We start from the raw sequence: 14,670 nt of genomic DNA, 5'->3' as shown, positions 1-14,670 counted from the left end.
GCTCCAGGCTCCTGGCTTCATCCTTCCCCAGCCCCTGCCATTGTGGCCATTTGGGGAGTAAACTAACAGATCAAAGACCTGCCTCTGTAACTCTACCTTTCAAATAAATACATCTTTTAAAAAAATCTATTGCGGGTCCAGCGCTGTGGTTTAGCGGGTAAAGCTGCCACCTGCAGTGCCAAAAACGTATTAGGAGTGAAGAGAAACTGAAGTTGCACGCTCCTCCTCGGTCTTAATTCCATCTGGGCTTGAGTCGATCTCCCAATCTGCTTCCTCTCCCGTCAGCTCTGAAGGAGTCAGGTTTCTCTTCCGTGCCACAAGCTGTACTCATTCCTTCCTTTTCCAAATTCCTGTCCCACTCCCAGTTTGAACTACTCTCTGATCAACTTCTCGTTTGTTTTCTGTCCCTAATACTTTACTGGTCACCTCTAGGCCTGTGTTCAGCTGGGTGGGCTCTGGGAAGGGGATCACTACTCGCCAGGTCTGGGCATGAGGCGGCCTTGGCCCAGCTCTCCAGCCTCCCCCACCCCCACCCCCACCCAGGATTCTGGGACAGCGCAGGGCACCCAGGTAGGGGAACAGGTACATTCTAAGAGCACAAGATCCATAGCCACCTGTCAGCCTAGCTGTTTGCGAACATTCAGCCATGTTTGGTTTGATGGTGTCACTGCCCAGTGTTCAGCCAGTGGGAGACTTTATCATGCTCATCTGTGTCCTGGAAGGCCTGGGCCAACCGCAGAACCTCATCCACAGAACGCCCCACAGGCAAATCATTTGCAGTGATCTGGTGGACGCCTTTGCCATTTTAAGCAATACCCTCACCACTTTTGAGTACCCTGTCATCTTGGGACAATTTTCTGATAACACCAGCCAGCAGAGCAATGTTCAGGGGGCCTAGGCTGCCCTCCTCCTGGGGGGTGTTGACCCTAGGGAAGAGGGAAGGGAGGCTAGGGACTCCAGGATGCTTGGTATATAGTGGGGTCCCTTACTCTGTGACAAGCGTCGGAGTGGCAGTGTTGGAGGCAACAGATAGCTTTCACATCAGGCCCTGGGAGCCCCACCCAACCCCACTCTGGTGTGTGTTGGGGGACACTGGGGCTGTATCTCTACTGCTAAAGCACCAGCTCTAAGTGACTTCACAGGTGCTGTGGTCCTGTCTCCTGCAGTAGAGAGCTTGGGTTCAACCTTGTTTCCTCTTTTTTTTTTTTCCCCCCAAGATTATTTATTTGAAAGGCAGAATTAGAGAGAGATCTTCCATCCACTGGTTTACTCCCCAAATGGCTGCAACTGCCAGAGCTAGGCTGGTCTGAAGCCTGGAACTTCTGGGTCTCCCACAGGGTGCAGGGGCCCAAGCACTTGGGCACATTCTCTGTTGCTTTCCCAGGCCATTAGTAGGGAACTGGATTGGAAATAGAGCAGCTGGGACTGCTGCCCCTATGGGATGCCAGCATTGCAGGCAGCAGCTTTACCAACCACGCCACAACACTGTCCCTCTCTAGTTGGTTACATCCAAGCAAATTTTAACTAAGCTCCAGAACAAGAGATAGCATTTTGTATCCCTCTGAACATCCCACAGCTCTTAGAAAAGTTGCTTAGTGCACAGTAAAAGTCTAATTAGAAGTACTTTGCCAGCAGTCCCACTGCCTACCCTCATAGCGGTGACATTAGACAACAGAATGCCATCCCTTCAGCACCAATTTCTATAGAGGACACCAGCAGTGGCTACTGACACACTCAAAACCAGCTCACTAATGAGGTCACACAAATACATTCCTCTCGTATCTACACCACGTCCTCTCTCCCAACACTAGTGCCTATTTATAGTGTGGAGTTAAAAGCAAGGATTTTCCAGGCTGGTGTTGTGGCACAGGAGGCTAAGCCACTGCCCTATCAGAGCACTGGTTTGAGTCCCAGCTGCTCCACTTCTGATCCAGCTCCCTGCTGCTGTGCCTGGGAAAGCAGCAGAGGATGGCTCATGCACTTGGGGCCCTGCCCACCCACATGGGAGACCCCGGTTTGGCTTGGCCCAGGCCCAGCTGTTGTGGCCATTTGGGGAGTGAATCAGTGGATGGAAGGTTTCTTTCTCCCTCTCTCCCTGTCACTCTGCCTTTCAAATAAAAAAAAGCAAAAGCATTTTTCACAAGAAAACTTATCACGTTCTGATTTAGCATACACAGTTGAAGCTTAAATTAACCCTCGATCAAGTGGTGAGCGCGCCATCCCTTTCCATGTGTTTTTCGTTTCCTCAGCTCCGAATGAAGGAGCATCCAGGGCACACTCCCTGGCACTTGACACAGCGATCTGTACATGGCTGGCACTCATTTTTTTTTTAATCAATATTTCCCAGAATATAAAATATTTTTTCTTAAAATGACTGCTTTGCAATGATCCCGAACATTATCCACTAACAGGTAAACAAAGGAAAACCCCGACAAGTTGTTTAAAGGTTCTGTATTGTGTCATACAAACTGAATTCATATACAAGTGCATTAAGTGAAAAACTTTTCTCCTTTCCTCCCCACACACCACAGAACTAGATTCTAGCTAATGCATCACGTCTCTTTGAGTTCTCTACAGCTAACTCTAGATCCTAGCTTCTGAATCTTGTCATTAACTGATCTGGTATGGACATGAACAGTTCCACTGCCTTTCAACTTGTCCCTGAAATTTTTCTCTCTTCAAAGTTCAGGCAGTAATTAATTTAATGCCCTCAAATTGGATAAAGCTGATTAGTTAGAACTGCTAAGAATAGAGCTATGATTTAAACTATCTAGCACCATGAATGAAATTCTCAATACTAATCAACAGACTATTTAATCCAAGGATCAAATACATGACAGTGATGGTCTCACACACACTGATTTGTTACTCTGCTTAGATGCAATGCACATTCCCTTCTGTCTTACAGTTCCTTCTCTCTGGGCATGTTCTGTGTTGGCTTGACTATCTTGAATAATTATGCAGCGGTCAATTCCTTGCTCGATGCTAATAACAATCCCGTAGGTCAGCAGGAGTGAGAAGTGAAGGCATTCACTTAACAGGCGTGACACCAGATCAACGTGCGAGACAGAACTGCACTGCGTTTCTCCTCTACTTTCAGGCTTCCCCACAGTGCGAGGATTCCTGTGAGACTTCTGACCTGCAAAGACTTGATTCTGGCTCCTTCCTCTTTGGATGTACTCTGAGTACCATAAAACACAATTTATTTGGTAGCGAAGATGTTGCCAGGAGTTTCGAAAGGGACCACTGCTCAGAGTTAAAAACATTACTTTTTTGCTTTTGAATCTAGAACGTATACCATCACAAGAGAAGCAGGACCTGAAAAACAGTTGCCGGGCTGGGCTCTTGTGAAAGGTGATCCACAAGGTCATCTTTTCAGAGTTTAAAGTAAACACAAACACTGCTTCAGTGACGTTAATATGCAATAGGTGATGTTTTCTCTTAGCACTTTTGCAATTCTCTCCATACCTAACAAGTTCAGATACCAAAATCCTGCTCCTCACAGAGAACTCGCTGCCAGTACTTAAAGCTGCATCTTCCTAGAACCACACTTTCTCAGCCACACACAGGGCGCACAGTGGCGTTCCTTAGGCTAAACTTCGGCAAGGCTCAGAAACCCCTGAGGTAAATAAACTTCACGAGGTCCTTCCAAAGACATCTTCAGGTGAGAAGCCCAACACACGTGAACCTTAAAGCTTCGACACTGACGCGTGAGGCGCAGTGACCGTGGCGTCACGGGGCACACACAATCTTACTGCAACTCCTGAGGGCACTTCCCTGAGGAATGCAGTCAGTCCGAGGAAGCTCTGAAAGATCCTGCTGGCCTGGCCCTGCTCCAGAGCACAGGGAAGGGGCCAGGAAGGGGCAGCACGAGGAAGCAGTGAATGGAAACGAGTCGCTGTGTGCCGTCCGTGGGCAAGAAAAAGCCTGCACGAGTTGTTCAGTTATACAGCCATGGCTCCTACAGTGTTTACCTTTGCAGGTAAAGAAAGGCGAAGCACAGTAACCTCCCGGAGAAAGCGTCATTACAGTTCATAGCTTCCATCTGTTCTTACCATCTCAGTGCCTTGGGGTCAAACACGCGGCTCTCAGCAAAGTCCGACTCAGAACCAGGAATCTGCTCCTACCTCTTGCTAACCGTGTCCCCACAAAGCATGCCCAGTTTCCCCACATCTCATCATTCCGTACCCGGCAAGAGCAGTCAGCGCCACAGCTGTCTGCTGACCTCTCTCAGCACTGAATTCCTTACACGACTTCTGTTCTATCTCCAGGAAGCACTATTTGAAGAGGAGCCTGAGCCCCTTCTCTGGGATCGTCCCAGGAAACCTAAGTTGAAGGATAACGTGGACTGCATGGCAGAAAATTCCTTTTGTGAACGTAGATGAACAAATATAGTACATATAGTCTTCTGGGTATAGACAATTTTACATTAATTAATTAATATCAGCAACAGAACCCAAAACATTGGTAGATCAAATTCTAATGTGACAATTGAAAAGCAGACAGTGCTCCCCTGGATTAATAAATCAGAATTAACTAAGAGATAGTACTTGAAATACCACATCATTGCAAACTCCTAGCAGGCATGTTCCCCTCATCGGTTACTTTTAAAATAACTGTCATGACAGGAGAAAGAGCAAGTGCCACGCTCACTACTGCAGGTTACTGGACCGCTTCCATTAAGCACTGCAGTTCGCAGAGAACGCTTCCCTTCTTTCCTTCAAGTTACTGAGTCTTTCTTCTTCCGGAATGGCGACTTCAGCCTCTTCCACACGCTGTTTTTGGGTTTAGATTTTTTCTCCATGGCCAACACTGCCTCCTTTTCTTTCCGACGGATCTCCCGCACCAGAGCATGGAAAACATCATCGATGTAGTAGCGATACGCAGCAGATGTTTCAAAAAAAGGACAGCTGAATTCCCGAGCCAGAGATAATCCTTCTTCCTTGGTGACCTTTGGAAATACAAACATGAGAAAATTTGCAGTGGCAACAGTGGAAAACATCACTCCCAAAAGTGAATGGGCTACAACTATGGAGGTGTTCAAGTACAGGCAGTAACCTGTAATTCTGAGAGGCTGAACCACAGGATTTCTATGTTTGTTCTATCTTCAAATTATATGATTCTACTTATAATCTATTTTTGAGAGACATTTTTGGAACAGGTATCAAATATGCAATCTTAATTTCCTTTATATCCTTCCTTTTAAGAAAGAAAAACATGAGGAACAGAGATATATATACTTAAATTAATCCTGAAAACTACCAAGAACCCCACACCAATATTATGTTCCATACTTTCTCTACTTTTGGATAGAGTGTTTCTTACCTTCTGCTACCATAAGTAGTCTGGCAATAAACATTTTTTTTTTCTTTTAAGATTTATTTGATTTGAAAGAGTCAGAGAGAGAGATAAGAGACAGAGAGAGAGAAGTCTTCCATCCGCTAGTTCACTCCCCAGACGGCTGCAACAGCCAGAGCTGCACCGATCCAAAGCCAGGAACTTCTGGGTCTCCCACCTGGGTGCAGGGGCCCAAGCACCCGGGCCATCCTCTATTGCCCTCCCAGGCCATAGCAGAGAGCTGGATCAGAAGAGGAGCAGCTGGGACTAGAACCGGCGCCCATATGGGATGCTGGCGCTTCAGGCCAGGGCCTCAACCTGCTGCACCACAGCACCAGCCCCGGCAATGAACATTTTATATCTAAATCCCTAAGAGGGGCCGGGCTTGTGGTATAGTGGGTGGGGCCACCGGCTGCAGTGCCAGCATCTCATATGGGCGCTGGTTTGAGTCCTGGCTGCTCCTCTTTTGATCCAGCTCTCTGGTATAGCCTAGGAAAGTGGTGGGGGATGGGTGGTGGGTGCTTGGGCCCCTGCATCCATGTAGGAGTCCCAGAGGAGGACTCCTGGCTCCTGGCTGTAGCAGCTGTTTGGGGAGTGAACCAGCGGACGGAGGACTTCTCTCTCTGCCTCTGCCTCTCTGTAACTGCCTTTCAAGTAAATAAATCAATCTTCAAAAAATAAATGAAGCCCTTAGGAAATTTTCCCATAGGTACTGAGAATTATTAAGAATTCAATAAAGACATACTGTCTCCACAAGACATGTACCATTAATAGCTTCTACTGGCTGTCATGTATCCATTTCATCACATCCTCACATCTACACAAAACAGCCACATTTTAGACATCACTGCTAACCTGACAGGTATCACCTACTCTAAGATTCTACAATTTCATTCTCCCCACCTCAGCTCATAATCCTTACCATGAATAAGCATACTTTCAAGTCTGACCTAATGCTACAAGAGATTATGTCTGAGGTTTCAGAAAATAAACAATCCATGTTCCCACACTTAATAGGTATTCTAGTTCTCATCTAATTACAATACTATGGATTCTGCCCTGTACATTAATTCCTAAAATCCATATTTTATCCAAAATAATAGTACATTAGTAGATATGGGGTAAACTGTCAAGGTTAGGGAAAAGCTAATTTTGGGTTTCTATTGTTTTTTTTCATGGGGTGCAGGGCCCAAGCACCTGGGCCATCCTCCACTGCACTCCCAGGCCACAGCAGAGAGCTGGCCTGGAAGAGGGGCAACCAGGACAGAATCCAGTGCCCTGACCGGGACTAGAACCCGGTGTGCCAGCGCCGCAAGGCGGAGGATTAGCCTATTGAGCCACGACGCTGGCCTCTATTGTATTTAAAAAAATTTTTTTGGGGGGGGTGCATCATTCTTGGAGGCACTGCAATACCACGTATATGCATGGAATGGATACAGCAAGCTTCTATTTCATCTATTCCCAAAATTCCATGTAATACATTGTCTTCAGGGTGAGACATAAATTGATAAACTAGATATCACACAGCAAGCCAAAAGGCTGAGAAATGATTTTTTATTTTAAGGCAAAGGAATCTGTAAACCAAGAAAGAAAAGTGATTAATTCTTTAAGATAATACACAGTATTTTCACCTCCATCCTCACCTGTCTTAGTTGTTTTAGATCAGATTTGTTTCCCACAAGAACCACAGGTGTATCATCAGTACGTCGAACTCTATAAATAAGCTGCTTAAACTCCCGAACTTCATGGAAGCTTCGACGATCCGTGATAGAATAGCAGATGATAAACCCTTCTCCTGCTCTCATGTACTGATCCCGCATGGCTGTAAACTCTGCCTGGAGGGAAATGAGGGACAATGACTGATCAATACAACACAAAACTACACACACATCAGCCATTTATTTCAAGTTAAAGAAGAGAGATGTTGATTACCTGCTGTCCTGAGTCAGAGTGCATGAAAAATTAAGAGATAAACTAGTGATCTTTTCTGCGTAAGCCTTCCCCTCCCCTTCACTAGAGTGAAAAAAGTCTTTATTTATAGCAGTCTAGGATTTAATACCTGTCCAGCAGTATCCAAAATGTCCAGATTGGCAGGCTCATCATCAATGCGGATCCGGATTTTATAAGCATCTTCTACAAGAGGGAAGAAAGGTGTAGTATAGACCCATAAATACAGAAAGAAATATATTTTTTAAAGATTTATTCATTTATTTGAGTTACAGAGAGAGGAGGAGAAATAGATTTTCCATCCACTGGTTCACTCCCCAAATGGGCGCAACAGCTGGGGCCAGGCCAGGACAAAGCCAGGAGCTTTTTCCAGCTCTCCCACATGGGTGCAGGGGCACAGGGACTTGGGCCATATCCTGCTGTTCTGCCATAAACATTAGCAGGGTGCTGGACTGAAAGTGGGACTCAAACCAGCACTCAAATGGGATGCCAGTGCTGCAGGCTGCTGTTCAACTTGCTGCGCCACAGTACCAGCTCCAGAAATACTCTATTTTAAAACTCATCTTACAGAGTAGACTCCATTCAAATCCTCTTAAGTGCCCAAATTTCCCCAGAGGGCATGCTTTACCAATTGAGATATGTAAGCCATGTCTTCAATTAGGATATTTATTTTTAACATTTTATTTGAAAGACAGTTACTGAGAGAGAGGGATGGCCATCTTCCATCCACTGGTTCACTACTCAAGCAGCCACAATGACTGGGATGGACCAGGCTGAAGCCAGGAGCCTGGAATTCCATCCTGGTCTCCCATATGGGTGGCAGGGGCCCAAGTACTTGGGCCCACATCTGCTATCTTCCCAGGTGCTTTAGCAGGGAGCTAAATTGGAAGCGGAACAGCTGGGACTCCAGTGCTCTGATATAGGATGCCAGGTGGCTAAACCACAATGCCCATTCCTAAGGGTTTTTTTGGTTCATGTAGATGAGTGGTGCATCTTATTCACAGATTAAATTAATCAGGCTTCGCTTACAACTCTAAAAGAGGATTCTGAGACAATGGTTTTTTAAAAAAAATATTGGGCCAAAAAAGTAACATTACCATTTATTAAAATTATAACATGCCATGCATTATACTAGCCAATTTATATACATTAACTCATTCAATAGGCACAAAAATCCAATGAAGCGAAGAATTATTATCTTTCTTTCATAAAGAAAATTAGCTCTAAAACAGGGGTGGAAAACTTTTCCTGCCAAGGGTCATTTGGATGTTTGTAACATCATTTGCAAGCCATACAAAATTAACAACTTAAAAAAATTAGCCTGGGGCTGGGGCTATGGTGACACAGATGAAGCCGTCACCTGCAGTCCTGGTTCCAGTCCTGGCTGCTCCACTTCCGATCCAGCTCTCTGCTATGGCCTGGGAAATTAGTGGAAGATGATCCAAGTCCTTAGGCCCCTGCACTCTCGTGGGAGACCCAGAAGAAGCTCCTGGCTCCAGGCTTTGGCTCAGCGAGCTCTGGCCACTGCGGCCATTTGGGAAGCAAACCAGCAAATGGAAGACCTCTCTCTATCTGCCTCTGTGTAACTCTTTCAAATAAATACATCTTTTTGTAAAAAATTAGCCTGCTATAGATTTGTTGAATTTGAAGTTTCACCTGTGGTTGCCTTGGCAGCGCCAGACCAAACAATTTTGTGGGCCTTACACAGCCTGTGAGCTGGATGCTACCCATTCCTGCTAAAATATCAAATATCTTTCCCAAATTACAAAGCTAATTAGTGATACAGTCAGCACTAAAATCCAGTGCTGTCTGATTCAAAAGCCTACATATCGGGCTGTTGCTGTGGTGTAGTGGGTTAAGCTGCCACCTACAACAGCGGCATCCCATATGGGTGCCAGTTGGAAATTCAGCTGCTCCACTTCCTTTCCAGTTCCCTGCTAATGCACCTGGGAAAGCAGAAGATGGCCCAAGTGTTTGGGCACCTGCCATCCATGTGGGACTCTTTGGCCATTTGGGGAGTGAACCAATATACGGAAGATCTCTTTCTCTGTCTCTCCCTCTCAGCCACTCTGCCTTTCAAATAAATAAAATAAATCTTTAAAAGAAAAAAACAATGAAGAGTCCACCAAATCAATGTCTCTCAAACTACAGTCTATGCTCCACTAAGATTAGTGAGTTCTGAAATCAATTTAACATATTGGAAACAACATTAAAATAAACAAGCCAAAGTTAACAACAGTAAATACTAGAGTGAAACACATGTATAAAGCTAGTTTCCCAATATTTTTAAAAGATTTATTTATTTGAAAGGCAAAGTGACAGAAACACACACACACACATATACACACACAACTCTCATCAACTGGTTCACTTCCTAAATGGTCCCAAAGCCAGGTCTAGGCCAGGCCAAAGCCAGGAATTCCACCTAGGTTTCCCACATGGGTGTCAGGGCCATCTCCCACTGCTTTCTTAGGCATGTTAGAAGCTGGATCAGGGGCAGAGAAGCAGGACTCAAACCAGGATTCCAGTATGGGATACTGGCATCACAAGCTGCAGCTTAACCTGCTGTGCCACAACACAGACCCCTTCCTGATTTTTTTTTTTTTTTTTTTTTTTGACAGGCAGAGTGGACAGTGAGAGAGAGAGACAGAGAGAAAGGTCTTCCTTTGCCGATGGTTCACCCTCCAATGGCCGCCACGGCCGGCGCACTGCACTGATCCGATGGCAGGAGCCAGGAGCCAGGTGCTTTTCCTGGTCTCCCATGGGGTGCAGGGCCCAAGCACTTGGGCCATCCTCCACTGCACTCCCTGGCCACAGCAGAGAGCTGGCCTGGAAGAGGGGCAACTGGGACAGAATCCAGCGCCCCAACCGGGACTAGAACCCGGTGTGCCGGCGCCGCTAGGCGGAGGATTAGCCTAGTGAGCCGCGGCGCCGGCCCCCTTCCTGATATTTTAATTACATATATCTTTGTCTTATGTATGATATATATACACAGATATATATCACATACATACACTTTCATATTTATATTTGTATTGGTTACAATGTTAAAGTTTTTTTTTTTTTTTTTTAAATAGCCACAGTTCAAAATGTACCTTGCTTACCATTGTATTTCTAGGGCCTGATTTTTAAAAATTATTTCTTAAAGGATACAAGTGTGTCTTTTACTCTAAAGAAGGGAAAAGATGTTTCTGGAGTTCTCAAGTACATTATCCTAACCCATAAACTGAATTTATTCTTATAATTCCCACCATGGCTTGAATCTCTGGACAAATTTGATAGATAGTATACAAAGCAAGAACTGTTTCTATTTTGCCCAACCCATGGGAACATCTACAATGTAAAATGCCCAAGTCCAAAGATGGGCTATCACAAAACACTCACTGGCACTGTGGGACACAGAGATCTGATCCCATAGAACTTCCTCCTGACAACTCAGGATCAGGACAGAGTGTCACAAGAGAAAATGAACAAGAGCATGGCAGACTTTTTATGCCCAGCTCCATTCTCATTTTCCTTTTACACTAGGATACAATTCCTTAGCATCAAATTGGCTTTTTTTATGGTTTAGGAATGGCAGTAATGTATTTTTGTAGAGAATAGCAATTAAAAAAAATTAAAAGGCAAAACAAACAAAATGAGTTTTTATTCTATTAGCCAACAACAGAGTTAAGGTCTATAAAAGACATGTGGGGGCTGGTGCTGTGGTATAGTAGGCTAAGCCTCTGCCTGCAGCAGCAGTATCCCATATGGACACCGGTTTGTGTCCTGGCTCCTCTTCTGATCCAGCTCTCTGCTTATGGCATGGGAAGAGCAGTGGAAGGTGGCCTAAGTGTTTGGGCCCCTCTACCCAGGTGGAAGAACCTCCTGGCTCCTGGATTGGCCCAGCTCCAGCCATTGTGGCCATTTGGAAAGTAAACCAGTGGATGGAAGACCTGTCTCTGTCTCTCCCTCTCTCTAACTCTACCTCTCAAATAAAGAAATAAATAAAATCGGCCGGCGCCGCAGCTCACTAGGCTAATCCTCCGCCTAGCGGTGCCGGCACACCGGGTTCTAGTCCCGGTCGGGGCGCCGGATTCTGTCCCGGTTGCCCCTCTTCCAGGCCAGCCCTCTGCTGTGGCCAGGGAGTGCAGTGGAGGATGGCCCAGGTGCTTGGGCCCTGCACCCCATGGGAGACCAGGAAAAAGCACCTGGCTCCTGGCTCCTGGCTCCTGGCATCGGATCAGAGCGGTGCGCCGGCTGCAGCGCGCCGGCCGTTAGAGGGTGAACCAACGGCAAAAGGAAGACCTTTCTCTCTCTCTCTCACTGTCCACTCTGCCTGTCAAAAAAATAAAAAATAAATAAATAAAATCTAAAAAAAAAAAAAAAAAAAAAAGGGACATGGGAGGGGTTGCACTGTGGCCCAGTGAGTTAAACTGCTGTGCACAATGCCAGTGCTTGCATTCCGTAACACAGTGCTGGTCTGAGTCCCAGCTGCTCTGTTTCTAATACAGCTCCCTGCCAATGCACCCATGAACGTAGAAGTTGGCCCAGATATTTGGGCCCCTGTCACCATGTGGGAAATCTGGATGGGGTTCCTGGCTCCCAGCTTCAGCCTGACCCAGTCCCTCTGCAGCCATTTGGGGAGTCAACCAGTTGATGGAAGATCTCTTTTTGTGTATGTGTGTCTCTGTAACTCTGCCTTTCAAATAAGTAAATCTTTATAAAACATAAAATGAAACAAAAGACATGAGAAGACATGACTGCACAGTGAACTTGAGACATAAGGAAGTAAAATGAGGGCTTCCAGCAGAAGTAGTCCAGGCTCTGCATGTCTGGGTTGTGAGAGTTCAGTAGGCTGGCTCTACTTGTTTTTCTGCTTCCTTCTGTGGAAGTTCAAACCAGCAAGCAGCTGACTCATAGTTAGAGTCAGTCTCCAGTGAGACCCTTAGAGAACTGACAGCAAGAAAAGGCTCCCTTAAGTGGCCGTTAAGCTCTTCCTTTAATCTGATAATATACCAACCATTAAGAAGACAAAGAAAGTTGGCCCACAAATATTTAATAAGATAGAAACTAAGGACAGCTTATGTACACAGAGAAAAGTATAAAAGCAGACACATTCAGCTAATTACATACTGCTATGCCACGCTTGTCTCTAAACAAATATGACACCAAAAATGGCTCAAAATATAGTTAGAAATAATTTTTTAGGGCTGGTGCTGTGGCACAGTGTGTAAAGCTGCTGCCTGCAGTGCTGGCATCCTATATGGGCACCAGCTCAAATCCTGGCTGCTCCACTTCTGCTCTAGCCCTCTGCTATGGCCTGGGAAAGCAGAAGAAGATGGCCCAAGTCCTTGGGCTCCTGCATCCATGTGGGAGACCTGGAGGAAGCTCCAGGCTACTGGCTTCAGATCGACCCAGCTCCGGCTCTTGCAGCCATCTGGGGAGTGATCCATTCGATGGAAGCCCTCTCTCTCTCTGTCTCTGCCTCTCAAATAGATCTTTTTTAAGAAAAGCTTTAGTTTGAAAAAAAAAAAAAAAAAAAAAAACCTCATAAACTATAAAAAATATTGAGAACAAACAAAAAAACAACAAAAAAAAAATCTTTTTAAAACCGACATCCCTCAAAATACTTTTACAGGGAAACCCAAAGTACAGTGGGCTTACCGATGGTGGGGTCATGGTCTTCTGGAAATCGGTGGCTGATAAACTGCATAGTCATGGCTTCAAAACAAGAAATCAAAGTTAACCTCATGAAGGTGATCCATAGATGAAAATTCCAAATATCAACTGCACAACAGCCAGGAGCCCATTAGGTTTGGCAGAGGTCAATTCTTTCTTACATCTTGTCAAACTGAAAATGTGGGGCCAGCGCTGAAGCGCAACGGGTAAAGCCGCTGCCTGCAGTGCCAGCATCCCATATGGGCACCCGTTTAAGTCCCAGCTGCTCCACATCCGATCCAGCTCTCTGCTGTGGCCTGTGAAAGCAGTGGAAGACGCCCCCAAATCCTTGGGCCCCTGCACGTGCATGGGAGACCCGGAAGAAGCTTGCAGCTCCTGGCTTTGGATCGGCACAGCTCCAGCGTTGCAGCCAATTGGGGAGTGAACCGGCGGACGGAAGACCTCTCACTTTCTCTCTCTGCCTCTCCTTCTCTAACTCTGACTTTGAAATAAATAAATAAAATCTTAAAAAAAAAAAAAAAAAGGAAAATGTGCCCTTACCACTTTTCCCCACGCCACCCGCGCCAAGCATCACTAATTTGTACTCGCGTGAAAGTCCTGTAGGATTGCTGCAGCAGCCAACAGCTGGGCGAGATCCAGAGTCCATTGTTCTCTTGGGGGAGTCCTGGGCTGTCCCAAAGAAAAGCCACCTAGGAAGAGAGTAAAAAATATCCGGTCCAGGTTGCAGACCCGGAGCCAGCACCGTCCCTCACCACACAGCCTGTCCCACCCGTGCACTCGGAACCCTTTCTGGCGGCACTAAGAAATCCCACTGCCTCGCTCGCTCGCTCTAGACTGTGCGGTCCTGTGACACCATGGCGGGTTTCCACTTACTACGTTTTCGATAAAAACCAACAGAAATTTGGAGTCTCTTTTCCGAATGGGGCAGCAACACACCAACACACCCGGGAGAAGGGTTGAGGTTTGAGGGCACGGCATCCGCTCCCGTCAGCAGTCCCGAGGCTCCACCCCCTCCCGGAGGCACCTCCCGCCCCCCGCTGCGCCTCCGCACCCCTCGAAGCCCCGCCTGGCGCCGGCAAGACTCCCGCCCGCCGAACCGGGGAACCCACCTCGCCCTCTTCCCTCGCGCCGGGGCACCGGCACTGTCCCCTCCCACAGCCGGGTATAATGGCGCAGTGTCTGACGGGAGGGGCGGGGCGCCGGCGACGCACGCAGGCCCCGCCCCCGCCGGGACGGGCCATCTGTCTTCCTGGTCCGTGACCTGGTTCAGTGGGCTACCCTGTCACGTCCCATCGCCCAGGCCAGCGCGCACGTACTGGGCTGTTGGCTGCTAGTGAACAACTCATGTTTGGCCCAATGCAAGGCTAACGGAGGGAAAGGGGAAGGCCCGTCCGCTGACCCTGAGATCCTAAGCAGGAAAAGCCCTTTCCCAGAGGGGCTGCTACAAGGACTTGTGCTCCCGAGACCAAGTTTAAGCATGTATTTTTTTTTTTTTTGGACAGGCAGAGTGGACAGTGAGAGAGACAGAAAGGGTTTCCTTTGCTGTTGGTTCACCCTCCAATGGCTGCTGCGGCCGGCGCGCTGCGCTAATCCGAAGGCAGGAGCCAGGTGCTTCTCCTGGTCTCCCATGGGGTGCAGGGCCCAAGCACTTGGGCCATCCTCCACTGCACTCCTTGGCCACAGCAGAGAGCTGGCCTGGAAGAGGGGCGACCGGGACTAGAACCC

At 47.0% G+C, this 14,670-nt stretch overlaps 1 protein-coding gene and 1 pseudogene across 5 annotated transcripts; both read right to left on the bottom strand.

The window, feature by feature from the left end:
- Positions 1-2,436: 2,436 nt before the first annotated feature.
- Positions 2,437-14,146, bottom strand: RIT1 (Ras like without CAAX 1). 5 transcript variants are annotated; one of them, XM_089299864.1, is made up of 7 exons: positions 14,055-14,096; positions 13,819-13,882; positions 13,486-13,634; positions 12,931-12,987; positions 7,397-7,470; positions 6,981-7,172; positions 2,437-4,951 (listed from the first exon to the last, which is right to left on the bottom strand). In XM_089299864.1, exons 3-7 carry the CDS (start codon positions 13,589-13,591, stop codon positions 4,721-4,723), a joined length of 660 nt encoding a protein of 219 aa, XP_089155990.1. In that variant the 5' UTR covers positions 13,592-13,634; positions 13,819-13,882; positions 14,055-14,096; the 3' UTR covers positions 2,437-4,720. The 5 variants fall into 5 exon arrangements, with proteins under 5 accessions (XP_089155990.1, XP_008262554.1, XP_089155992.1 ...); XM_008264332.5 differs by lacking the exon at positions 13,819-13,882 and having other exon boundaries at positions 14,055-14,146; XM_089299866.1 differs by lacking the exon at positions 13,819-13,882 and having other exon boundaries at positions 13,890-14,057.
- LOC149125495 (U2 spliceosomal RNA) lies at positions 6,717-6,888 on the bottom strand (annotated as a pseudogene).
- Positions 14,147-14,670: the final 524 nt, after the last annotated feature.

The sequence above is a fragment of the Oryctolagus cuniculus genome, chromosome 7 (assembly GCF_051225735.1).
Source record: "Oryctolagus cuniculus isolate XC-2025 breed Fujian yellow rabbit chromosome 7, ASM5122573v1, whole genome shotgun sequence".
In the NCBI taxonomy this organism is placed as follows: Eukaryota; Metazoa; Chordata; class Mammalia; order Lagomorpha; family Leporidae; genus Oryctolagus; species Oryctolagus cuniculus.
Note: the sequence above shows the minus strand (reverse complement) of the source record. Positions and strands in the feature narration are given on the sequence as shown.

What these genes read in the sequence shown, in the direction of transcription:
- RIT1 (XM_008264332.5), bottom strand. Translation starts at nt 13,591, where the DNA reads ATGGACTCTGGATCTCGCCCAGCTGTTGGCTGCTGCAGCAATCCTACA. An exon ending in GGGTGGCGTGGGGAAAAGTG is followed by an intron (nt 12,988 to 13,485) that starts GTAAGGGCACAT and finishes CTTGTTTTGAAG; the next exon opens with CCATGACTATGCAGTTTATC. An exon ending in TTTTGGATACTGCTGGACAG is followed by an intron (nt 7,173 to 7,396) that starts GTATTAAATCCT and finishes ATTTCCCTCCAG; the next exon opens with GCAGAGTTTACAGCCATGCG.